The sequence below is a fragment of the Vipera ursinii genome (genome assembly GCF_947247035.1).
Source record: "Vipera ursinii genome assembly, chromosome: 6".
NCBI lineage: Eukaryota > Metazoa > Chordata > Lepidosauria > Squamata > Viperidae > Vipera > Vipera ursinii.
Genome location: NC_139515.1, coordinates 31,934,983 through 31,962,619, shown reverse-complemented (window position 1 = coordinate 31,962,619; position 27,637 = coordinate 31,934,983). Strand labels below are relative to the sequence as shown.

The window sequence follows — 27,637 nt, the reverse complement described above, 5'->3', positions numbered from 1 at the left end:
AACTTTAGGGATTTTGCAGATAGATACATTTTATCTCCTATGTCAAACATCCATTGAGGAGCTCACTTCTTGTCTGCCTGCTTCTTTTGACTCTCTGTCGCTTTGGCTAAAGCTTTCTTTACGTTACCCCAGGGGCTTTTGAAGGAATCTACCCATTCAGTCAGTATTACTGATGAGGGAAGTTCTTGTGGGCATTCTCGCCTTAGCTATCTTAAAGGGGGTAAGCAATACACTACTGCGCATTGCATTATTGTATGCCACTTCAGCAAATGGCGGGAGCTCTGCCCAGTTCGATAGTTGGTAGTTGACATGGTATTGTTCTACCATGTCGTTAGCTCATTCTGCAGCCCCATTTGTACTTGGATGAAAAGCCGACCTAAGCCCCTGGGAGGACCGTATCAGCCTTATGAATTCATGCCAAAATTTTGCTGTAAATTGGATCCCTCTGTCCAAGATTATGCACTTGGACATGCTGTGCAACCAGAAACTATCCTGCAGAAACATCCTACCTAGATTCTCGGCTGATGGGAAGTGGGCTTGCTTCGAGAACAGGTCCGTTAATTTCCATATCACTGTATTTCATCTACTTTCTGGAAGCTGGACTATGAAGTCCATAGCTATTTCTTCCCAAGGCTGGGTTGGGTCACCCACCTACTGTAGCAGCCCCCCACTGTTCCCTGATCTTAGTTTCATGGCTATACATACCACACAGCTTTTCACATAACTTTCAATGTGCTCTTTCATCCATGGCCACCAGAATTGCCATTTAGTTAAGTGTAAGATCTTTACAAATCACTGTTGCTTCTTGACCCACATATAGGTTTCTCAAGAGACAAATAAGATGGTCTGGTACTCCCATCTCTTTAAGAACTTGCCACAATTTGTTGTGATCCACACAATCAAATGTTTTAGCATAGTCAATGAAGCAGAAGTAGATGTTTTTCTGGAACTCCCTAGCTTTCTCCATGATCCAGCATATATTGGCAATTTGATCTCTAGTTCCTCTGCCTCTTCAAAATCCTGCCTGTACTTCTGGTAGTTCTCGATCCACATACTGCTGGAGTCTAGCTTGTAGGATTTTAAGCATAACTTTACTAGCATGTGAAATGAGTGCAATGGTGCAATAGTTTGAACATTCTTTGGCACTGCCTTTCTTTGGAATTGGAATGTAAACTGATCTTTTCCAATCCTGTGGCCACTGTTGAGTTTTCCAAATTTGCTGGCAAATTGAGTGTAGCACTTTTACTGCATCATCTTTTAAGATTTTGAATAGCTCAGCTAGAATACTGTCACCTCCACTAGCTTTGTTGTTGCTCAGCTTTCCTAAGGCCCACTTCACTTCACATTCTAGGATGTCTGGCTCGAGGTCAGTGACTACCTCATTGTGGTTATCAGGGACGTCAAGCTCATTCTTGTATAGTTCTTCTGTGTAATTTTTCCACCTCTTCTTAATCTCTTCTGCCATTTTGATCCTTTTTTTTATTGAAAAGTTTTAAAATACAATTTTCCTTTAAGAATCTCCCCTTCCCCCTCCCTCCTCCCCCCTCCCTCCCCCCCTCCCCCCCTCCCCCCCTGACTTCCCAGAGCTAAATACAAGGTATATATATAAAAAGCAATCATAAACAATCATATACTAACAACTATAAACTCTAAAATCCATCACTCTCTAGCTTATATAGGATAAAACAAGCCTTAATAATATTGAATATGTATAAAAAGAAACTAAGATAAGAAAAGAAAAAAAAACGAAAGAAGACTTATTCAAATGCTACATAAAACTTCTTAACCCTATACTTGTTCTGGATAAACTCAATCCATTTTCTCCATTCCATAATATAGCGTTCTTGCGAATGATCTTTCAAATAGGCCGAAATCTTCGCCATCTCTGCCAGGTCGGAAACCTTTAAAGTCCACTCTTCTATGGTCGGCAGTTCCTCTTTCTTCCAATATTGGCCTATCAAAAGTCTTGCCGCCGTAATTAAGTTCAACATCAACTTGGTGTCCACAACTGTAGCGTCTGCAATTATTCCCAACAAAAAAAGTTGCGGACAAAACTTTATCCTCTGTTTAAAAATCTTCTGCATATTCCACCAGACTTTTATCCAAAAAGCCTTAACCTTCTTACATGTCCACCATATGTGAAAATATGTTGCATCTTCATCACCACACCTCCAACATTTAGGCTGATAATTCGGATACATACTTGCAAGCTTTTTAGGATCTAAATGCCATCTATAAAACATTTTGTAAAAGTTCTCTCTTAGATTTTGAGCTTGAGTAAATTTTACGTTCCTCACCCAAATCTTTTCCCACGTGTCCATTGTGATAACTTCCTGGATGTTTTGGGCCCATTTTATCATACAATCCTTAACAAGCTCTGTTTCTGAGTCAATCTCTATCAATGCAAGATATATCCGTTTGATATGTGCTGGTCCCTGATTTCTAATTTGCTTTATCAAATTTTCATCAGTCATTGTAAATCCATTTTTCTGGTCTTCTTTCCACCTGGCCCGTAACTGAGTATATTGAAACCAATTTTGAACAACCTTCTCTTCTCGCAAGAGGCTATATGATTTCAAACACCAAACATTTCTTTCCAAACTGAGGATCTCCTTGTACGTAGTCACATCATGTTTGAAGCCAGCATGTATATTTTCTACTGCGTGTTTTGGAATTGCCCACAATGGTATCTTGCAACTTAACTTATGTCTATACTTCTTCCAAACTCTCAGCAATGCCTGTCTTAAAATATGCACCCTAAACACGTTGTCTACCTTCTTATCATACAACAAATATGCATGCCAGCCAAACAACAAATCATGGCCCTCAAGATTTAATAACCTCTCTTGCGTCAAATTAATCCAATCACTTATTCCTACTAATGCAGCAGCTTCATAATATAATTTAAAATTAGGCAATTTAAGGCCACCTCTCTCACGAGTATCCTGCATAATCTTAAGTTTAACTCGTGGCTTTTTCCCTGCCCACACAAATTTATTGATACCTCGCTGCCATTCCTCCAGATTAGAATCTTTCTTAAGAATCGGTATCATTTGAAATAAAAATAAAAATTTAGGCAGGACATTCATTTTTACTGCTGCAATCCGTCCCAACAAAGACAATTGCAATTTTTCCCAACTCTCCAATTCTTTTTGAATTTTCCCCCATAGTTTTTCATAATTATTTTTATATAACTTTGTATTAGATGGCGACAAAATCACCCCCAAATATTTAACCCTTTTAACAATCTCAAATCCAGTTAATCCTTCCAAGAGAGCCTTTTGCGGAACTGTCATATTTCTGGCCAAAATTTTGGTTTTCTGCGTATTAACTTTAAATCCAGAAACCTTCCCATATTGTGTTATTATCTCCATCAGGTCCACAACAGAGTTTTCTGGCTGGGTCACTGTAACAACCAGATCGTCTGCGAATGCTCTCAATCTGTAGTCCTGATCTCCAATTTGAATCCCCTTAATTTTTTCCGAATTCCGAATTTTAACCAATAATATCTCTAATGTTAACACAAATAACAAGGGCGATAACGGACACCCTTGCCTTGTGCCCTTCTCAATATTACATGCTTCTGTCAAGCTATTATTAACTATAATTCGGGCAGTTTGTTTTTGATATAATGCCCTAATCGGTTGTAAAAAATTTTCCCCAAAATCCATTTTGTCTAAAACTTTCAACAAAAATTTCCAATTCAATTGATCAAAAGCTTTTTCAGCATCTAAAAAAATTAGCACCGCAGCGATCTGGTTGTTCCTTTCCAAAAACTCTAACACATCAACTATATGCCTCACATTATTTTTCATTTGCCTACCACTAATAAACCCCGTTTGATCCCCATGAATCACCTGTTGCAGAACCCTCATCAGTCTATTAGCCAAAACCTTAGCAAATATCTTGTAATCTGTATTTAAAAGCGATATCGGTCTATAATTTTTAACTTGAGTAGCATCTTGGTCTTCCTTCGGAATCAAAGAAATAAAAGCTGTTCTCCAAGACGGTGGCACCTTTCCCCCCCTCTGGATTGTCTGGAACAGTTCCTTTAACGGTTTTATCATCTCTAATTGTAAATTTTTGTAATAGGCTGCAGTCAAGCCATCCGTACCTGGTGCTTTATCCACCTTCAATTCCTTAATTGCTGTGAAAATTTCTTCTTCTGTAATCAGTTGATTAATCCCCTCTTTTTGTACTTGCGTAAGAACCGGGATGCTAGCATTCTCCAAATATATATCAATATCTTTTTCATTAATTTCCTCTTTAGCATATAATTTCGAATAGAAATCCACAAAAGCATCCTTAATAAGGTTCTGTTGAAACACAACCCTTCCTTTGTACTCAATCTTATCTATATTAGAAGCCCTTTGTTTTTTCCTCAATCTATAAGCTAACCATCTGCCTGGTTTATTAGCGTTACAAAAAGTATTATGCCTAGCAAACCGCAGATTGGTCGCCACTTGATCAGCCATTAATTTATCAAATTGTCCTCTTAACAGTCTAATAGCCTCCTTGGTCTTCACATCCTCTGAGTTCATAATCAAAGCCTTTTCTTTTTCCTTTATTTCATTCTCCAGTTCTTTCCTTCTAGTTTCCACTGCACGTCTATGTTTATTATTCATATATATCAACACCCCTCTCATATAGGCCTTGCTAGCATCCCAAACCATATCCATAGAGGTACCCTTATTCATGTTAATCTCAAAAAAATCCTTCATCCGCTGTTTGCATTCTTCCACATTTCTCTGATTTCTAAACAAATTCTCATTTACGCGCCACGAGCGCCTATCTCTTTTCTCCTTATCAATCTCTAACCAAACTGGACTGTGATCAGAGATAGTTCTTGCACAAATCTTCACCTTTTTAGTCCTCAAAAAAAATCATTAGTCAGCAAAATAAAATCAATCCTCGAAAAAGATTGATGTCTATCAGAATAAAAAGTATAATCCTTCTCCTGCAAATGTCTCTCACGCCAAATATCTCGTAGTTCCAGGTCATCCTTCATTTCAAAAAAAGATTTAGGCAATTTAGCATGACTTGGAATGCGCTTGAAAACTCCAGCCTTGTCCAACTGTACGTCCAAAACACCGTTCCAGTCCCCCATAAAAATAAAAGATTTATAATCCAACTGGGTAAGCTTTGCGTGAAGTAAACTAAAAAAGTCATCTTGTTGTTGATTAGGTGCATATAATCCAACTAAAAGCGTCTTTTTACCTTCTAACAGCAGTTCAATCATAACATATCTTCCATGCTTATCTGCTTCAATTAAGTCTGCTGTTAAGGCACTTTTAACATGAACAACCACTCCATTTTTCTTGTTCTCTGCAGAAGCAACAAATTGCGTACCCAACCTCGAGTTCGATAAATACTTTTGATCCAAAACTCTAATATGCGTTTCTTGCAAACATATAACATCTATCTTAAATTGTTTTAAATATTGAAAAACTTTCTTCCTCTTCTGTGGTGAGTTTAGTCCATTAACGTTCCAAGTCAAAAATTTAGTTGCCATGCATATCCTCCCAAAGCTCTTGAAGCACTGCTTTGATAGGACTATCTTCTTTAGGCCGTGCTCCTCCCACTGCTTGGCTATGAGTACGTTGTGAAGATTCCGAAGACTTTTGCTGGTCTTGTTCTTTTATTTTCTTTGCTCTTTTTAAAGCAGCACACGTTACCCTTTGCTCTCTAGGATCATCCAAAGAAGTTATAGCTTGATCTCCTCCAGCACCATTTTCCTCTGTTTCATCCTCTTGATGTTCTCCTTCTCCAGATCCCTTTGCAGCTTCCAGAAGTGTTAATGGGGTTGCTTTTAAAACATTATTGTAGAAATCACGCGCTTGCTTCACAGTAATCAGCCGATACCTTTTACCTTCATACATCACCATCAGCCCGTCTGGAATCTCCCATCTGAACCTTATGTCTCGTTGCTTGAGCTCTTGCACAAGAAATGTAAAGTCCTTCCTTCTCCTTAAAATCTTTGGAGGGATTTCTTTTAAAACCAAGACTTCTTGATCAGCAATCACAACTTTAGCATCATAGGCAGCTTGTATAAGTTCATCTCTAATTTCTCTTTTTGCAAAGTAAACCACCACATCTCTAGGCAACTTTCTCTGTCTGGCAATCCATGAGTTCACACGGAACACTTTATCCATAGCTGCTCTTATTTCAGATGCTGGCTGGTTCAATACCACTTCGAGAGCCTCAGAAACCAGCTGCTTTAAATCTTCCTTAATGTTCTCTTTTAAACCTCTGATTCTAACAGCAAACTGCATCTGGTAATATTGGGCAAGGCTTAACTCCCTTTCCATTTTGTCTCTTAAATTTTCATTCTCCCGTACTTTAACTTCTAATATTGCATTCTTTTGAGTCAGATCATCCACTTTTTCATCTAAATCTTCCACACATTCCGCCACTTTATGCACTGAAGACAAAATGTCTACCTTCATCACGCTGAACTTCTGTTCCATCCTCTCTTCCATTCTCTCCTCCAGTTTCTCCAATTTCTCCTCCATCTGTGCAAATTTATCACCCATTGATTGATTAATTGATTCCAAAAGTACCTGGGCATGTTTATCCAAAGCATCTCGTAAGTCCTTCGGTGTCAGTACATCAGGAGGGTGCAACGCCTGTAATGATGATTGTTGCACCGGAGAAGATCCACCACTCCGAAGAGTTTTAGGGGGAGGTTTAGCCGCCATCTTTTACTTTTCAATTGTGACGCACTTTCACTTAAAGTTTAAAAAGTCCATCAAGCTCGAGAGTATAATAAAATAATCCTCTTCACCTTTTCCTCTTGTACCGCTCTGCCTGCTCCTTTAATCCATAGTCCTTTCTTCAGGCAGGGGTGGTCGCAGACGCCTGGCTCTGCTCCAAGAAATCCGGAGCAGAGACGCTGGCCAGCTGGGAGCAACCCAGGCTTCGGGGGAGTTCAATCCTTCAGCCGCCCAAGCTCCAAGCTCAGGCGGCCCCGGAGAACTCGACCCCTACCTGGGGCCTCACCCCCTCCTCTTCTCCCGAGGAGGGGGCTTCAAATTCGCCCAAACAGCTGATCGGCGCTGTTTCGGGCGAAAAAACACACAGCTGAGCCGCGGGCAGCCCGGGAAGGCTGTCTCCGGCGCCGCGCAGCCACCGGAAGTCTGCCATTTTGATCCTTTATCCTGCCCATCTTTGCATGAAACGTTCCCTTCATCTCTCCAATTTTCTTCAAGAGATCTCTGGTCCTCCCTATTCTATTGTTTTCTTCTATTTCTTTGCACTGTTCATTTAAGAAGGCATTCTTATCTCTTCTAGCTATTCTCTGGAATTCTGCATTCAATTGGGTGTATCTTTCTTTTTCTCCCTTGCCTTTCACTTCCCTCCTTTCCTCAGCTATTTGCAAAGCTTCCTCAGACAGCCGTTTTGCTTTCTTGTATTTCTTTTTCTTTGGGATGGTTTTAGTTGCTACCTCTTGTACAATGTTACAAACCTCTGTCCATAGTTCTTCAGGCCCTCTACCAGATTTAATTCCTTAAATCTATTTGTCACCTCTACTGTATATTCGTCAGGGATATGATTTAGTTCATACCTGGGTGGCCTAGTGCTTTTCCCTACATTCTTCAGTTTAAGCCTAAATTTTGCAACGAGAAGCTCATGGTCTGAGCCACAGTCAGCTCCTGGTCTTGTTTTTACTGACTGTATAGAGCTTCTCCATCTTTGGCTGCAGAGCATATAGTCAATCTGATTTCTGTGTTGACTGTCTGGTGACGTCCATGTGTAGAGCCGTCTCTTGGGTTGTTGGAAAAGAGTGTTTGCTATGACCATCGTATTCTCTTGACAAAATTCTATCAGGCTGTGCCCTGCTTCATTTTGTACTCCAAGGCCAAACTTGCCTGTTATTCCGGTTATCTTTTGGCTTCCTACTTTAGCATTCCAATCCCCCATGATGATAAGGACATCATTTTTTGGTGTTAGTTCTATAAGGTATTGTAGGGCTTCATAGAACTGGTCAACTTCATCCTCTTCAGCACTGGTGGTTGGGGCATAGACTTGGACTACTGTGATATTGAATGGTTTGCCTTGGATTCGAACTGAGATCATTCTGTCATTTTGGGGATTGTATCCCAGTATTGCTTTTCCTACTCTTTTATTGACTATGAAGGCTACTCCATTTCTTCTGAGGGATTCTTGCTTGCAGTAGTATACCTGACGGTCATCTGAATTAAATTCACCCATTCCTGTCCATTTTAGTTCGCTGATTCCTAAGTTGTTGATGTTCAGCCTTGTCATCTCTTGTTTGACCATGTCCAGGTTTCCTTGATTCATGGATCTTACATTCCAGGTTTCTATGGAGAAAAAATCTTTACTGCATCAGACTTTCCTTTCACTGCTTGAGGGGAGACCTCAATGACCTGATTCACCACCCAGGACTTCTTCTTTCCCTTAGTTGGAAGGGTCGGGTTTCTCGGGGTTGTCCTGGGGGCTGGTGTTGGACAAACCACTGCCCAGTGGCCCTCCTGTCTGCATTGGACGCATGGCTCAGGTGTGGGTCTTGGCCACAAGAGCATCCACACAAGTGCATCATGAGTGTATATTGGCCCATATCGGTCCAGTTGTGCCCACACCTGGTTCAGGAAAAATGCCAACTTCTCCAGGCTCCCATCAACTGTAACTCTGATTGGCGGGGGTCCTAGGAGCCCCGGCCTGCCCCCAGTATGTCAGTAGCCATCCTTCTCTGTAAGGGAAAGGCTCAGGCTGGGCACAGCAACTGCTGGTTGGGGGGGGACAGCTGCCCGATGGCCCCTGTTGTTGGGTCTCCACTCGCTGGAACCCAGCAGCTCCTTGGGTCAGGGCTGGACTCGGCTGAGAAATGGTGGTTTGCTGGGGGCTGGCTGACCCCAAGGCTGCTGTGGGTGCTGCTCTCTGTCAGGGCTGAGGCAATGGAACCAAGACGGATGTCAAGGGTTGACTGGGCATCAGCCTGGAAAGCAGCTGTACCCTTCATGCTGGCTCCCCTCCTCACAGTTCCAGAACCTCTCTCTCAGCTGATCCACTGATGGGCTGTGACAGGCTACCAGATATCTTCACTGCAGCAGTTCTTCTCAGTCTGCTGCTCTCTTCCCCCTTCCACTTAAGGACCTGGCCTGATGCCACCCCAGAAGAAATCAGCAAAAACTCAACTTTGACTGCTTTTGGTATCACACCTCTCCACAGCTCCTCTGCTGTCTGGCAGTGGTTCCCTGCTGTTGTGACCCTGTCTTGCACTGCAACTGGTCCTTTGAGTGGGACCGGGATCTCCTTCACCCATCCCACTCTGGCCATTTTCTCCCGACTTTTCATAGCTCTTCCAGAAGTGACCGGACAGGCTACAGGGGCTTGGGACTCTTTAAGAAAGTTCTTCTTAAAGGAGAGCTGGTTTAATGTCAAGGTTCTGACTGATGAACCCAACCAAGCAAACACTTCCAAGATGATCCAATCTCTTAATGCAAAACTTTATTTCATCATTTTAAACATCATTTTTAAACATCATTTCAGCATAATTGCAAGCAAATCAGCTCTGGCAAACCCCCTCCCAATCCATATAGTAAAAGTGTAAAATTCCCTCTCCTCCCTTTTAGTCCAGTCATGCTGCCCAATTAGGTGTTAAAATATTGTTATGAGAAAGTGTCTCTGAGTTTGGCCAGACAACTGGTGAAGTGTCCTTGGTTCTCATGGTCTGACATCCTGATCTCTGGAGCTTGCATTTCATTCCTCTTCCCTCCCCACAGGTTCATTGACAAGCTGATAAGCAATAATTGTTACAACAGCAAAACACACTTCGAACTTGACACTAAGTTAATATTTTCTTTTTAAAAAAATCCTTCTTTGTTTAAATATACATTTATGGAAGTGCAGTTTGCTTTGGTAGTGAGTTTCTTCTTATTTTTATGCAAATAAAAGGCAAGCTATTCCACAAATAAGCCTCTCCTCTCCTCTCTTTTCCTCTCTCACCTCCATCTCCATCTCCACCTTCCCTTCCCTTTTCTTTCATTTCTCTCTCTTTTTTAATACCTTAAAAACATATTCCCTCATTCATTTACTTCTGGACAGATCAGATAACTATAGGAGGTGACAAGTATGTTTAGCATTACAATGTTCAACAGCAAATAAAAATAACATATTTCTCAGCTCACAGTTCAGAAGAAAAGTTTAATGCCTTGAAGATAAACAGTACTGAATAAAATCTATATGGAAGAAGATCTGGGGAAGACTCATATATTGGAGCCAATATAGTGAATGCCAAGCTAAATAAATAACCAGTTTAACAATGGAATAAGGTAGCATTCTATATTTCTTTGTTCTTAGAAATTGGATAAATATTTTAGTACTTCAGATTCATTACTATGTTCACATGTCTAGCATCTCTTAAGAGGTGAGACAGTTCTACATTACAAGCTTTTGACTAAACACTTTGATAAAAATCTAGTATCATTTCTTGTTTATTAGCAATTAAAGAGATGGGACAGATTATTGTGTTTGAGCTACTCACTCCCAGTTTTAAGATTAATATTAATATACAGACTCCCAGGCAGCATAAACAGCCCAGTATCTTTTGAGGTAACTATTATACCATATTGCATAGAAAGAAGTGTGATCCATAATATGACACAAATGAATGCATATTAAAGGTCTGATCTATAGGCATAACCTTATCTTCAGCTGTATATAATCTGTTTCAGGCACTGGCAACATCAGAATGTCTCTCATAATCAAAATCTATAGAAGAAAAGATTATCACATAAAATATTGATTCAAATCCATGTGTACTATTAGCATACGAGTAGAGATCATTATGGTAGCATTCTCAGTTCATCTTTCTGGACTAAGAATGTACATGCTGTTCCACTGTAGTCTGCTTTGATTGTAACCATTACTTGTTATAGAAATCAGAGATCAATCCAGGGGTCCTCCTTACCTCTCTTATCCCACTATCAAATCACTAACAACCTTCCATCATCAACTACCTAAAGGAAAAATTGTAACTCACCTTGTGAACTACTTTCTAAAGTTACAGTATGTTTAAGCTAGAAATTTGTTTGGACTGGAGTTAAATATAAAAATCTTCTTTAAGGAATGTGTGTATACATAGAGAGTTGTATTCACTTAAATGTCTATCTATCTTTGGATTAAGACCTGAATTTAGAAACGGAATAAAGAGGTCAAAACATCCTTGTTGACAAAAACAACATTCTAATAAAAAAGTTATAATTTACTCATTTATTGATTCCTTCCACATTTTAGAAGAGTGGGAGAACCAGAGTGGAGCTGTGTAACCTACCCAATATTACTACTGAAGCAAGAAAACCAGTAAACCCCATATCACAAATAAGTAACACGTGAATAAATGGTTTAGTTATACTCTAAGAAATTTATTTTGCTTATCTGTCCCTAAAAATTTCTAGATGAGACATAATCTTTTCTAAAATATTTTTTTTTAAAAAAATGATTTTTAAACATTTGGATCGATAAAGAATCATGGAGAAAGCTCTGATATTTAATGATAGTTATCGATCATCACATATGCCAAGGGCATTTCAGCCTTTTCTTCCACTCTGAATCTAAAATGTATTTTACTATACTCTGAAGTTCTTTAAAATATCTTATAATGCTTGCCCTTTTCCACTATTACCGTAGTTTCTGGCGTATAAGACTACTTTTTAACCCATGAAAATCTTCTCAAAAGTCAGGGGTCGTCTTATACGCCGGGTGCTGAAAATTTAGGGACAGGGCTGGCTGGCAAACCTGGAGCGGATCTCCCATTTAGTCTGCGCAGGGAAAGCGGGACCAATTGGAGAAGAAGCTGCAGTCTGTGATTTTTTACAGGCTGGGGTCTGGGCATCTTTCCTTCTAAAGTTGAAGAGCAGCTGTAGTATATCCCAACTTGAAAGGCAGGTGGGGAAGGCAGCAGCCAGAGCAGCGGCTTAGCTTAAAGGACACATTTGACTCAGGAACTGGGCAGGCTGGCTGGAAAACCTGGAGCGGATCTCCCATTTGGTCTTTTTTTTTTAAAATCCCATTTATATCCTGCCCTTCTCCGAAGACTCAGGGTGGCTTACAATTTAAAGCACAAATCAATGTGCTTAGGAATAGCCTTCATTCTGTGTATATGCCTGTTTATTAGGGCTTTCACCCCCCCCCCCAATCAGCATTATTACAAAGTCAGCTTATTGCCCCCAACAGTCTGGGTCCTCATTTTACCTACCTTGGAAGGATGGAAAGCTGAGTCAACCTTGAGCCTGGTGGGATGCGAACCTGCACTAATTGCAGGCAGCTGGTGTTGTTACTTAAGGCTCTGCGCAGGGAAAGCTTTAGAGTGAATTAGGAAAAGTGAAAAAGTGAATTAGGAAAATAGGGAACAGTTGCTGGAATTGGGTATGTGTAGTTTAACGAAGAGAAGGGTGAGGGGTGACATGATAGCAGTGTTCCTATATCTCAGGGGCTGCCACAAAGAAGAGGGAGTCAAGCTATTCTCCAAAGCACCTGAAAGCAGGACAAGAAGCAACGAATGGAAACTAGTCAAGGAGAGAAGCAACGTAGAACTAAGGAGAAACTTCCTGATAGTTAGAACAATTAACCAGTGGAAAAACCTGCCTCCAGAAGTGGTGAATGCTCCAACACTGGAAGTTTTTAAGAAGAGACTGGACAGCCATTTGTCTGAAATGGTATAGGGTTTCCTGCCTGAGCAGGGGGTTGGACTAGATGACCTCCAAGGTCCCTTCCAACTACTTCTTCTTCTTCTTCTTCTTCTTCTTCTTCTTCTTCTTCTTCTTCTTCTTCTTCTTCTTCTTCTTCTTCTTCTTCTTGTTTAATCCACTTGCACTGTTTTATGTTTACATGTTTGATGACAAACAGCCTTATGTTTATAAGTGACAGTTTTCCTACTAAGCACCTGCATGTCATAAGCATTTGAATTAAAATTACCATATTAAAATCAAATCTGTTTTTTTAATTTTTATTTGGTGTGCGTTGGAAGAGGGGTAGTCTTATATGGCGAGTATAGCCCAAACCCTATAATTTAACAGGAAAAGTAGGGGGTCGTCTTATACGCCCAGTCGTCTTATACGCCGGAAAATACGGTATGCTTTATTTTGATATTATATACTGCATATGTTGCTTCTTCAAAACAGATAAGATTTCATTGTTTTCTTCTGTTGCATATTCTGTTATGAAATATTGTGAACATATTGTCAAAAAGCAGTAATATATACATAAATACAGTACATTGTCTATTGAAAAATAATGATTTATTTACCACATAAAGCTGTTTCCACATTGTCCCCCAGTCTCTTAAGGTGGATGTCATCTCTGTGATAACAGAATCTTCTGCTGGAATAATAATTTCAAACTGCCTATTAAAATCAGAAGAAAAAAATGTCAATCAAAAATCCAAAGTAACATTACTTTTGTTCAATTTTTAAAAAGTTGCTTTGGTAATTGAGTGTGAAATTTCTGGAATTTCTTGCAATTAGCCTATTAACAGAGTCATCAACAAATATTTAAAGTGCCTTGAAGAGACTACTACATGATAGCTGAGGAGCAAGTACTTACTACATTCAGTATATCAATAGTAATGGGATCAGGTTAAAAAGAAGAACATTTGACAATTAAAGTATAATGATGTAATTAAATTAAATATAGATATTTCCAAATGCTTAATTATTTGTCACATTAAACATGATATTGCCTCTCCATCAGGAATGCTATAAAATACCAAAGCCTTTTCCTTATCTTTTGCTAAAATTCTGGACTTTCGAATTTCCACTTACCCTTTGTTCTTAACACATGCATTTTTCAAGTGAACAAAACCAGATGGGAAGATACCCTGACAAAAAGAAGTTAAATAAATGTAATAAACCATCAAGAGTGATTTAAACATGTATTTTTAAAAAGTCAATAATTTCTAGACAGCAAACACTGTGTATTTTTATATATTCAGACAGTCCATGATAATATATGAAATATGCTTAGGTAAACTTCTTGAAAGCAATTATACATTTGGTTTTGGTTGTTGTTGTAAGGGAGGAACAAATGATGTTTGAAAATGTGATCAGTAAAATTTTCAAGCTTAACGCTGAAGCAATAGCAACTCTTAAGTACCTCAGAACAGAAGTTCTCATTTGCAGCTTAAGAACTGCTCATAAAGCTGAAAAAATAACCTAGAATCTCTCTGGAATCTTTTTTTGTTCTGAAAGCCTTTTCTCACAGCTATTTGGATCTGCTATCCCAAGTACCTTGCAACTATTTACTGCAATAAATTACTTTTATCCAGACTTAGCACTTTTCATCCCTTTCCCCACATCTCCCTAGAGATAGCATCTGCAATAGCTGATGCCACATCCCCTCACTCAATATTGAATTATATTATACTGTTATTGTATGGGTGAAGTTACAGCTAGATAAAAAGTTTGCTTAACGAGCTGTGCCATGCAGGGCCACCCAAGACGGACAGGTCATAAAAGAGTGTTCTGACAAAATGTGACCCACTGGAGAAGGAAATGGCTACCCACTCCAGTATCTTTGCCATAAAAACCCTATGGACAGTACCAAAAGGCAAAAAGATATGATGCTGGAAGATGAACCCCTCAGGTCGGAAGGCGTCCAATATGCTACTGGGGAAGAGCAGAGGGCTAGTACTAGTAGCGCCAGAAAGAATGAAGCGACTGGGCCAAAGCCGAAAGGACACTCAGCTGTGGATGTATCTGGTGGTGAAAGGAAAATCCGATGCTGTGAAGATTTTTTCTCCATAGGAACCTGGAATGTAAGATCCATGAATCAAGGAAAGCTGGACATGGTCAAACAAGAGATGACAAGACTGAACATCGACATCGTAGGAATCAGCGAGCTAAAATGGACAGGAATGGGTGAATTTAATTCAGATAACCATCAGATATACTACTGCAGGCAAGAATCCCTCAGAAGAAATGGAGTAGCCTTCATAGTCAATGAAAGAGTAGGAAAAGCAATATTGGGATACCGCCCCCAAAATGACAGAATAATCTCAGTTCAAATCCAAGGCAAACCATTCAATATCACAATAGTCCAAGTCTATGCCCCAACCACCGGTGCTGAAGAGGATGAAATTGACCGGTTCTATGAAGCCCTATAGCACCTCACAGAACTAACACCCAAGAATGATGTCCTTATCATTATGGGGGATTGGAATGCTAAAGTAGGAAGCCAAAAGATAACCGGAATAACAGGCAAGTTTGGCCTTGGAGTACAAAATGAAGCAGGGCACAGCCTGATAGAATTTTGTCAAGAGAATACAATGGTCATAGCAAACACTCTTTTCCAACAACCCAAGAGACGGCTCTACACAATAGACATCACCAGATGGTCAACACAGAAATCAGATTGACTATGTGCTCTGCAGCCAAAGATGGAGAAGTTCTATACAGTCAGTAAAAACAAGACCAGAAGCTGACTGTGGCTCAGACCATGAGCTTCTCGTTGCAAAATTTAGGCTCAAACTGAAGAAAGTATGGAAAAGCACTAGGCCACTCAGGTATGAACTAAATCACATCCCTGATGAATATACAGTAGAGGTGACAAATAGATTTAAGGAATTAGATCTGATTGGAAAATTGGAGAGATGAAGGGAACGTTTCATGCAAAAATGATAAAGGATAAAGGAGCAAAGTGGCAGGGACCTAACAAAGGCAGAAGAGATTAAGAAGAGGTGGAAAAATTACACAGAAGAACTATACAAGAACGAGCTTGACGTCCCTGATAACCACAATGAGGTGGTCACTGACCTCGAGCCAGACATCCTAGAATGTGAAGTGAAGTGGGCCTTAGGAAAGCTGAGCAACAACAAAGCTAGTGGAGGTGACAGTATTCCAGCTGAGCTATTCAAAATCTTAAAAGATAATGCAGTAAAAGTGCTACACTCAATTTGCCAGCAAATTTGGAAAACTCAACAGTGGCCACAGGATTGGAAAAGATCAGTTTACATTCCAATTCCAAAGAAAGGCAGTGCCAAAGAATGTTCAAACTATCGCACCATTGCACTCATTTCACATGCTAGTAAAGTTATGCTTAAAATCCTACAAGCTAGACTCCAGTAGTATGTGGATCGAGAACTACCAGAAGTACAGGGAGGATTTCGAAGAGGCAGAGGAACTACAGATCAAATTCCCAACATATGCTGGATCATGGAGAAAGCTAGGGAGTTTTAGAAAAACATCTACTTCTCCTTCATTGACTGTGCTAAAGTATTTGATTGTGTGGATCACAACAAACTGTGGCAAGTTCTTAAAGAGATGGGAGTACCAGACCATCTTATTTGTTTCTTGAGAAAACTATATGCGGGTCAAGAAGCAACAGTGAGAACTGGACACAGAACCACTGATTGGTTCAAAATTGGGAAAGGAGTCCAGCAAGTCTGTATACTGTTGCCCTGCTTATTTAACTTATATGCAGAGCACATCGTGAGAAGGGCAGGGCTAGATGAATCAAAAGTTGGAATTAAGATTGCTGGGAGAAATATCAACAACCTAAGAAACTTAACAGTAAGAAAACCAAGATCATGGCATCCGGCCCTCTCAATTCCTGGCAAATAGATGCGGAAGAAATGGAGGTAGTGACAGATTTTATTTTCCTGGGCTCCAAGATCACTGCAGATGGGGACTGCAGCCAAGAAATTAAAAGATGCTTGCTCCTAGGGAGGAAAGCCATGGCAAATCTAGACAGCACACTAAAAAGCAGAGACATCACCCTGCCAACAAAAGTGCGTATAGTGAAGGCTATGGTCTTCCCAGTTGCAATGTATGGCTGTGAAAATTGGACCATAAGAAAGGCTGAGTGCCAAAGAATTGAGGCCTTTGAACTATGGTGCTGGAGAAGACTCCTGTGAGTCCCTTGAACTGCAAGACAATCAAACTGGTCAGTCCTAGAGTGCTCTTTAGAAGACCAGATCCTGAAGCTGAAACTCAAATACTTTGGCCATCTAATGAGAAGCAAGACTCACTGGAGAAGAGCCTAATGCTGGGAAAGATTGAGGGCAAGAGAAGGAGGGGATGACAGAGAATGAGGTGGCTGGATGGAGTCACTGAAGCAGTAGGCGTGAGCTTAAATGGACTCCAGAAGATGGTAGAGGATATGAAGGTCTGGAGGAACGTTGTCCATGGGGTCGCAATGGGTTGGACACGACTTTTCAGCTAACAACAACAAAATCCTTTAGTGGGTTTGTCTCCTCAGATGTGAGATTTGATTATAATTTTATTTCACCCATTTTTTAAAAAAACTTTAAAAGTGAATTGGCACCTTTTAGTGATAACTAGAGTTCCATGCATCCATTTGAAGGTATATTACTGACCTCACTTTAATTTAAGGGTAGATAACAAGATGAGACTGGAACTCACAACTTTATAAAATCAGACTTCCAAACAAGGGAGTGATGGAGGTGTAGCGACCTCACCAATAATAAAAAGGATGAAATTTTCTACTTTGAGTGGGTAAGTAGATTATTCAAAATATGTACTTTAAGACTTAATGACTTAACCTTATTTGAGCTTTATTTTGAAAAGCAGGGACATTAAAAATTGCACTACAGAATTAAGCATTCAGGCTAAAATCCAACAGGAGCCCGGGGGGAGGGGCAGCATTCTAGGTATTGCACCAATGGCTTTGGCAGACATATGCAGAGTTAGGGGTTTTTTAGTGTTTTTAAGCATAATCTACAGTGATCTATAGCTTCCCTTTAGGTGTTGTCAAATAATTATCCAAGACTTAAACATTATTCCCATGGCATACATACACATTTTAATTTAAAACAAAAATTAATTTACCTTGAAATTTGGGTTTTTTAAGGCAAATCCTCTGTACCAGCCTGAAAAAAAATATTTTATATTTCATTTTACTGTATTTATAGGGTGCCTGACTTCCAAATGTCTCTGGGTAGTTTCCAGCTAAAAACCAATGTATCAACAGAAATACAACTGTAATACTCTATACTTCAACTTCCACATATATTTAATATGGAAATTTTACCTCTATGTATCTTCCCCAAATAACAAAAATAGGCAGGGGTATTCATAGGATACTACTACTGTATCATTAATTACAAGCAGATAAGATTCATGCCATTCAATAGCATTTCTATGTAAAGAACCATGCAGGTTTAAGAAGTGACACAGTTGCTTTAATAGTTTGAAAACTCTTTTAAGCCCCACAGTTTGATCTTTTTAATTCCATGCTTAACAGTTATAGAAAGAAAATATACTCAAATTTAGTGGCTAGGATTAAGGAAATCCAGATTTAAAAAGTGTCCTAATTAATCTTGGGGTAATCATTTACACATGATTACACACTTGCATCTCTGCTTCAGAAGCTGCTCCTAGCTGTCTTTGCATGCATGTGACAAAGCAAAATCCTATAAAAGAACTCTAGAGTATTGTGGTATTTCTATAGCCCTCTATTTTCTACCCCTTATCTCATTACATCATACAAATATTTGTACCTTCATACAGTAACACTCAATCTAACACAATCCTACGAACTTAATTCAAAATACATAATCTTTTGGAGGAAAGAGTTTAACAGTTCATTATAAAGAAGTAATGTGTACTCCAATCAGATATTAATCTATAGTTATTGCTAGAATAAAAATATGTTACCATATACAGAATAATTTTTTTCCATGCAATTAGAGCTATCTTTTTACAGCAACAAAATGGATAGATTATTTTGAGACATTTCAGACTGGATAAATTGTATTGTTATTCAAGCATCTATGATTTCAATAACCTTTTGTTCATAGAAAATTAAATTTGACTATTATTAAACAGGCTTTCAACTTTAGCAAACATTTGTATTTGCTTTAGCATAATTAGCTGAGTTGATTTTGAAGTTTCTTGTCAGGTGACAGTTGCTTGCTTTTTCGACACTTACCATCACATTTTTCTAGTATTTGAACAGTGTCTCCAATCTCCAATGATAAGCCATGAGGGATTGTTCCTTGAAAACTTGCAATTACTGGAAAATATATTAAATTCTATTGAACCATATTTTTAAGAAAAGAAAAACCACATTTGATATTTAACAGCAAAAGCAATCAGTTAATAAAATCTTTCCACCTCAATTTGCAATGTTGCAAGCAGAAATCTCAAATCTCTGGATTTATAGATACAGTAGCTGCCTCCTTTTAAAATCCTTTTTTATATTAAAAAGGATAATTTGTTTAATATGATTCCAAGAAAAATCATATCAGACCGAGGGGTCCAGTTCACAGCAAAATTCTGGAAGGAGTTCCTGAAGCTGATTGGATTCAGCCAGGAGCTCAACTCGGCTTTTCATCCAAATATGAATGGAGCTGCAAAACGAGCAAACACAATGGTGGAACAATACCTGAGATGCCATGTTAATTATCAATAAAGTAACTGGGCAGATCTCCTTCCTTTTGCTGAAGTGGCATGCAACAATCCTATGCACAGCAGTACTAGACTTACTCCTTTTAAAGTAGCTCCAGACAGGAAGTTCATTCCCATGCCTGAATACCTTGAAGAACCCCCCCTCCTCACAAACATTGACCGAGTGGGTAAACTCACTGCAGAATGCTTGGGCAAATGTCAAATGTGCCTTAGCAAAAGCCACAAAGATTCAAGAGGAGCAAGCAAATAAGAAGCAATCCCTCCAGAAACAGTTTCATATAGGAGAGAAAGTTTATCTCTCAAATACCTTAAAATAAAACTACCATGTAAAAAGCTAGGACCTAAATTCATTGCTCCTTTCCGTATGGTGGAACAATATTTCATTTCCCTAATGGTGGAACAATACCTAAGATGCCATGTTAATTATCAGTAAAGTAACTGGGCAGATCTCCTGTCTTTTGCTGAAGTGGCATGTAACAATCCTGTGCACAGCAGTACTAGACTTACTCCTTTTAAAGTAGCTACAGGCAGGGAGTTCATTCCCATTCCTGAATACCTTGAAGAACCCCCCCCCCTGCCTCACAAACACTGACCGAGTGGGTAAACTCACTGCAGAGTGCTTGAGCAAACATCAAATGTGCCTTAGCAAAAGCCACAAAGATTCAAGAGGAGCAAGCAAATAGAAGCAATCCCTCCAAAAACAGTTTCATGTAGGAGAGAAAGTTTATCTCTCAAACATCTTAAAATAAAACTACCATGTAAAAAGCTAGGACCTAAATTCATTGCTCCTTTCCCTATCGTAAAAATCACAAACCCTGTCACAGTGTAGTTAAAGCTCCCACGATTCTTGGGGAAAATACATTCAGTTTTTCATTGCAGTTTGCTGAAACCAGTTATAGAATCAACATTGAGACCCATACCTCAAACCATCCCAGGTCCCATTGTGTATCTATGCTTGTTATTTTTCAGGAAATGCTTTCTCTTTAGGAGAGTCCGACTGGCAACTTCTGAAACAAACCTGGCTGCAGCTTTCTTTTTTGTTCTAAGTTGCCACAGGCTGGGGGGGGAAGGGGGGATGGAAAACTGACAACATTACTAGACTAAACATAGAGTGGTCCTGTGGGAACCAAGGTCATTCCCACAGGAGATGGAAGGTGGAGAGAAGTTTCACAGAGCCTGCCAATTGCTTTTATTGAGTAGTGTAATCAACAGCATAGCACAGGGGAAGGAATTGTTATATTTAGTTACATTGAATATCTAAGGGGAATTTTAGAGTTGGTTTCATTTTTGATCATGCTGATAATATGTATCCAATAAACAAGTTCTTTGAGGAAATGTCAAGTCTCAGTGTTCAGATTTGTTTGAATTCATTAGTCGGAACCTTGACAGTTTGGGGTAAATTCAGCAAGAAAACAATTTATGGTTCACAAAGTAGATTTTGTAATTATATTGCATAAGTTTAAAGAATACAAAAGAATAAAAAATAAAGATACAAATGACAAAATGAAAAATATAACATACATAAACACATTTTCTCCCCTTCCCTTCTGTTCTTTTTCCCCAACCACTAATCACTAGGGAAATATTTATGATGTAGCTTAAATACTTTTTTGCTACTTCCAGAACTATTCAAAGTGATAAAGGCTTACATTTTTTTGTAATATATTTTATTCATTTTTTAAACATAAATCACTTAATAATTGGTGAACAGTGTGTTGTCTGGGTTTACATAAAACAATCACTAACGATTGATTTCTATAATCCATAATCCACATAATGGTTTTAGTTGATTTCCTCTTTTCCCCAAAATGTCCTCTTTTGCAAACATTGAGTTAATACAATTCTTATTGTTTTGATAGATAACAATTAAATATATATTTTTCCCAATATTCCTAAAAATAATAATCACATCAATATAATATTTCTTTTCTATCCATTCATTCTGGTTGCCTTATCATAGATCATGTTACAGTCCTTATTTAAATTTGTTTCTCCCACAAAATTCAAAGTATTCTTACTAGTTAAGATTTTCTCAAAAATTAATTACATTTAAAAATTTAAGTCTATTTTTTCCATATGAACCATCTTGGCACTTTTACGTTTCTTAAGGAACAGATAAAAACAGTTTAAAAAAAGAAAGGAGAGCAAGAGTAAAGAAACATAAAAAATAGCATACTACTTAAAATATACTGCTCAAAAAAATAAAGGGAACACAAGATAAGACATCCTACTATTAAATACAGTTCATTGTGTTGTTTAAGTGTTCCCTTTATTTTTTTGAGCAGTATATATATCCCTCCTAAGCTAATATATATTTGTTTCCAAGATTTCTTATTCTTTTTAACCATAATTAAAAATATGTTTAATTTTTAAATATTCCATTTAATACATCTAGTCATCTAGTCCTTTAACTCTTATTCAAAACATTTTTTATCCATTATAATTTTCTTAAATTCAATCACATTTAAATATCTAAAACATTTCCTTTATCTGTGTCAAACTGCCGGCCCGCGGGCTAGATGCGTTATCTGGAAGCTGTGCCCACACCATTGCCAGCAATGGAAAAACGGTCCCGATACGTTGTGTGACATCATGTGACGTCACAAGTTTGACATGTCTGATTTAATCCATTTCAACTTTTTATATCAAGAAATAGAATAAAAAAGGGGGGGAGCATACTATATTATTTAAGGGATTCATCCCTCTTAGAATGATATATATATATTCCAAATCTTTTCTATTTCTTTAACCATATTCAAACAAATGTTTCTTTTTAAAGTATTCTCTCTGGTAGGTCCCATCATCTATTTTCTTGATTTCCACTTTAGTCTTTTTCCTTTGCCCAGTATCTTTCTTGATCAATGTGTTTTGCTGACTTGAAAGGTCTTTCCATATGTTCATAAATGTTACTATAGATATAAAAAGTAAATCAGATGAAGTGTCTTTGTACGAAGCTCCCGCCTTTCCATGTTTGTTGAAAATGTTTTTCTTCTTCTTTATCTCTACTTCTCTTATCATTTCCTTTCTCTCCGATGTTCCTGACATCCCTATAGTCCATTTTATCCAATCTGTTTTCTTGTCCTCAGATTTTATTTTTATTTTTCCAATTCTTGTGAATTTTTCCCCACTAGGGTTAAATCATGTTTCCTTGTTTTGTTAAGTTCCATCTTTAAGTCTCTATTCTCAATTCTATATCCATTTATCTGTTTTATCTGCTGCTTCTCTGTTGTTGTTTTCTGGGAATTTTGTTGTAGAATTAACTTGGAAATAGATTGATTTATATTTTCAAAGTTATTTTTAATTTCTTTGTGGTTTAAAATCACTGTTGTTTAAATTAGTTGCAATATACTATATATCTCCTCCTGTGAAGTATTTATGTTTTCTTGATATATACTTTCTACATGTCTCTGATCCATGATAACCAAGAAATTGAGTTTTTTTCTTTTCTTTTCTCTGCGAATAGCTTTAGAGCAGACATGTCAAAGTTGTGACATCACATGACATCATGCAACATATCAGGACAGTTCTGCCATTGCCGGCAATGGGGTGGGCGTGACATCTGGATGACACATCTGGCCCATGGGCCAGCAGTTTGACACCCCTGCTTTAGAGTCCCAGTTAAATAGATATTTGTAATCCAAAGAGTTCAAAAAAGATTTTTTTTCTGAAATTTATAATTTTCCCTTTGTCTACAGCCCAGATTATTGTCTTTTTTTGTCAAAACTGTTCTTTGTTGTTAAAGCTTTGAAGATCACAAATACAGATTAGCTTTTCCCAGGTTCTGCTAAGTCTTATATGAAAGTCATAGCTGTCATAGTCTTCATCCACCGCTAGGTGTCAGCATCTATTTGTTTTTCAATTTCCAAAATGAACAATTGTCTTTAGAATGAGAGTCTTAACCATTCAACAATTTTAGATTTATCCAGATTTAAGTTTTAAATTTCAGGTTTTATATTTATTTCACTTCCATATATTTTGATCCTCCAAAAAAAGATTAATTTGCCACTTCCGTTAGTATAAGGGTGGAGCACAAATCCCCGTCCTTCCCTTTCGGAGGTATTTTTTTTCTTGGGGATCTTTTCCAGGAAATTAAATATAGAATAGAAAAGAGAAGATTAAATTCCTCACCCAGTTTCAAACACGCTATTCACAGTTGTGCTGGTTAGTACTTTTGGACTTTGGTTGCAAGTAGCTTGGGCTAGTCGATGAAGTACGGCCAGCCTTTCTCCTGTTGGGTTGGAAGGCTTTCCCCAAATCAAACAGAACAACCGCCATCATTCCAGAATCACTGGGGCACCCTTTTTTTGTTCGCCGCCTTTCCAGGGTGACTTAGATCCACTTAGGATCCCTTGGCAGGGCAAAATTAGCTGGGGGGGGGGGTCTGGAGAATCCACAAACCCATGACCAGTCACTACCATGCAAAACCAGAAGTCAAGGCCTACATAATTTTAATTTTTATCTTCTAGGATTGCTTCTTCCACATCATCCCACTTGTTTAAGTCTTTCCATGTAATTGCCAGTAAACTGTCTAGTGATAAGCCACCTAAAGTCACTGGTACTCTTATCTTTAATTGTCATTAATTTGAACTAAGATTGAATATCTCTTCAGATAGAAGTGTGGTTTGTGACAGCCAAGGCCCTTAGATACATAGCTGGAAGCTACCTAACAGTAATCAACATAAAGGTAGCAAAATGAGCAGGCAGATAGGAATATATTCATAGAATATATGGCTGAGGTTTAAGCTAATTATAAAGCATAGAGAGCATAGAGAGGGTACTCATAGCATAGAGAGGGTACTCAGTCTTGAAAACTACTGGCTATCTTTTGCTATGTATTCTTTTAAATCAATTCAATTTCAGCATGATATATTTTAATTTGAATTACCTAGCATGTGGCTTTTTTTTAAAATTCCATTTATATCCCGCCCTTCTCCGAAGACTCAGGGCGGCTTACAAGCTTAGCAGTAGCCTTCATTCTATGTATATGCCTGCTTATTAGGGCTTTCACACACACACCAAGCGGCATTATTACAAAGTCAGCTTAATTGCCCCCAACAATCTGGGTCCTCATTTTACCTACCTCGGAAGGATGGAAGGCTGAGTCAACCTTGAGCCTGGTGGGATGCGAACCTGCACTAATTGCAGGCAGCTGGTGTTACTTAAGGAGGCATTAGCCCACTGCTCCACCAAGGCTTCAATTGTGATTTCAACAACATACAAATATCATTGCACTTATGAAAGGAAACTAACAAAAATTGATGCACATTCAGACATTATGTTTGGGGTGAGCCCTGTGAGCAAGCTAAGCAAATTACATGATAATCTGGCATTTTTCAGCATACCTGAAGGCAACAGATCAGTTTTGAAGAAGTTAGACAATCTGTATGTGGTAACAATTGTACTCTCCAGTATGAGAAAAAAACTAGAGTGCTGGACTTCATGTTTTCCTATTTCAATTATCCAAGGGGATTTCTCACTCATCATGGTAGGCAATCATGGATAAAATTCCAAATTTTGAGGGGAGGGGAGGGAATCCAATTCTCTCTTTACACAAATCAATATATCACACTGAATTAACATGCATGGTTTAATGACTGAGAAAGGAAATAATATCTGAAAATAAGTGTCAGACCTACCCCAGTCAGACCTGCTCTCAGGAAAGTAAGACTCTTGAATCCATCGAGTTGAATCAAAAGAAATTTTACTAAGAAAAACTGGATGTGGTAAAGTCAGGCAGAATCTGAAGGTCCCACACAAAGCATAAGGCTTCCCAATCACAACACCCCCAATCAGTCCACCAGTAGCCAATGCGATGCCAAGATGTTTTGAGAATGCTGAGGTGCTAGGCAGATAACAGTTCCCACTCAGGGCTCAATGGCCTTGGAACTGGTAAAAACCTGCTGGGAAAGAGCCCGTTCCATCTCTGAAGACAGTTCCCCTCCCTAATTCCCAACCGAACAGCAGAAGTGAAAAATTCTAAGCATGCCATCCCCCCTCCCCCCTCAGCACAATGGCAGGACACCAGAGTACGAATGGTGGACCGACAATAAGTTTAATTGGTAAATAAGACAATAACACTTGGATAAAAGTTTATAATATATTCTATAAACCCAAAGTAGAGAAAAGGACAGAAACTGAGATGAGTAAAAGTAAAATGTTCAAACAAGTCCATGGGTGGGAAAGAAGGAAAAACCATTAAATTTTCATGAGAAAGCAAGATTCCAATAAGGAGAAAGCAGCTGTGGAATTTCAGATGTACATGGAGAATTAATTATCAACCCAATCAAGGAACAGCAATGACATTTCAAGACCCATTTACATTACAAATTGCCTTTAGAGTATCAACTGCTCTCTCATAATGGAAAGTGGAGCAAATAGAATGCAAGGTCAGTGACAGCCTTAAAACAGTAATCCTGAAGGTGCTTCCTCTCAGTTAGGAGCTGAACAAAATAAGTATATATCCCCCCAACAAAAAACATCATCCTAACATCACCCGCTTTTGATATAGGCAAGGTTTTTTATTTTTAAGTTAGCAATTTTTCACTCAAACATTTCTATACAATGAAAAAAGTGAATGCAAAAAAAGTATTTCAAGATAGTTGCTGTTAATAAATCTCTCCCAATGAATAAGCAGATTCACAGTTAATATCAAGAAATCTCAACTGATAAAAACTCAAGTATAATACCATCACTTGGAGACTGAAGGGTTATTGATAAAAGAACCTGCTGTTAAGCATGAAACTGCAAAAATACAGAAAGACAATAGTGGGTGATATTTTAGCATAAATGAAGAAAGAAAAGAGAGCAAGTTTTCAATGTTCCAGTTAAATTACCACAACAAGGGTGGTAAGCACAACTTTATAAAAAGTTAAAATATAAAATGAAATTATGACCTCAAAATGGACAAGTATGCCACCTGTTTGTAACTATTGATACTGCAATCCTAAGCCTCCAGTTGTTCAGGGAAAGGTACACTTTCTGCTTGACCATTCTAATTGGGAATAATTAGAGTACAAGTTCCAAAGTATTTGAAAAATATTAGGTTATGATGTTTTTCATAACCATTGTTGTATATGTGGTTGAAGCATTGATGGAACCTCTTTCTGACCCCTAAATTAAACTTTCCACATGTCACAATCTCATAGACTGTGTTCTAGAAAACAAGATAACCTCTATGTCATACTTCCTATTGTAGAAACATCATTTCCGCTGCTAAATTAACTTTCAAGCAGCAGAACAATTTCTCTGCATTACTTCACCTTCCCTTAAGCTACACAAAGAATGGAATAGAATAGAATAGAATAGAATAGAATAGAATAGAATAGAATAGAATAGAATAGAATAGAATAGAATAGAATAGAATAGAATAGAATACTTTATTGGCCAAATGTGATTGGACACACACAAGGAATTTGTCTCCGGAGAATAAGCTCTTAGTCTATATTCTGTACAAGCAACAAGTGATAATCATAATCATAAAACACAAAATTAGGTCTTGCCTTTCATCCATGCTAGAAGATTCAGGGAAAAAAAGGTCTGGTGATTGCTGAAAATAATAGATGGCTACATTTTGTAGATTGCTGCTACTCAGGACTAAACAAAATGCCATGCCAAAGTTTCCTTTCAAAAGTATTTCCCAATAAAATATTCCTTTCAAAAATATTTTCAAATATTTTCATATAATTTGAAATATAATATTGGCAACAGTGAAGAATTTGTTAAACTGGAAAATAACTGAGCATCCAAATATGCATCGCTGTCTGTCCACTGAAGCATTTTCACCTGAGAAAATAGTTGAGGCTGCATACTTTCAACTATATGCAAATCAATGTTTTTGCAAAACTCCAAGCTTAAAAAGTCAATAAGCAAAACTTACTGACAATATAGTTCATTAAGTACATCTTTTGTCCCAAACAGTATTATATATGAGGAATATAGATTTGTGCTTACAAAGAAACTTTCCTTCCATTCAAATACTATATATTTTAAAGACTTCTCCCTACCATCTTCTTGAAAACCTAAATATTTTCATACAGTATATATGCAGTATAAACCTTATTTTATTTTTTAAAACATATAATTAATATATATTTTTGGAAAGACTTACCAGAGTGCTTACATATCTGTTTCAAGCCATCTACTTTTCCTCTGGAATATTCCTGGATCACATATAACTGAACCCTGGATTACATACTTCATGCCATCTTAACTAGTACCATAATTCCCTTTGCCTCACTGATATCCTCTTTATA

General features: G+C 38.1%; 1 protein-coding gene across 1 annotated transcript in view; it reads right to left on the bottom strand.

Annotated features, from left to right (window-relative positions):
• Positions 1 to 27,637, bottom strand: part of LOC310642662 (dedicator of cytokinesis protein 4-like) — a gene marked incomplete at its 3' end in the record, with an annotated part of 101,524 nt that overhangs the window by 1,449 nt on the left and 72,438 nt on the right. Inside the window, exons 2-5 of the mRNA XM_083366548.1 lie at positions 18,907 to 18,990; positions 17,805 to 17,845; positions 13,782 to 13,837; positions 13,268 to 13,364 (exon numbers count right to left, since the gene is read on the bottom strand). Of these exons, the coding sequence (XP_083222674.1) occupies positions 13,268 to 13,364; positions 13,782 to 13,837; positions 17,805 to 17,845; positions 18,907 to 18,990 (278 nt within the window). The remainder of the gene's footprint in view (positions 1 to 13,267; positions 13,365 to 13,781; positions 13,838 to 17,804; positions 17,846 to 18,906; positions 18,991 to 27,637) is intronic.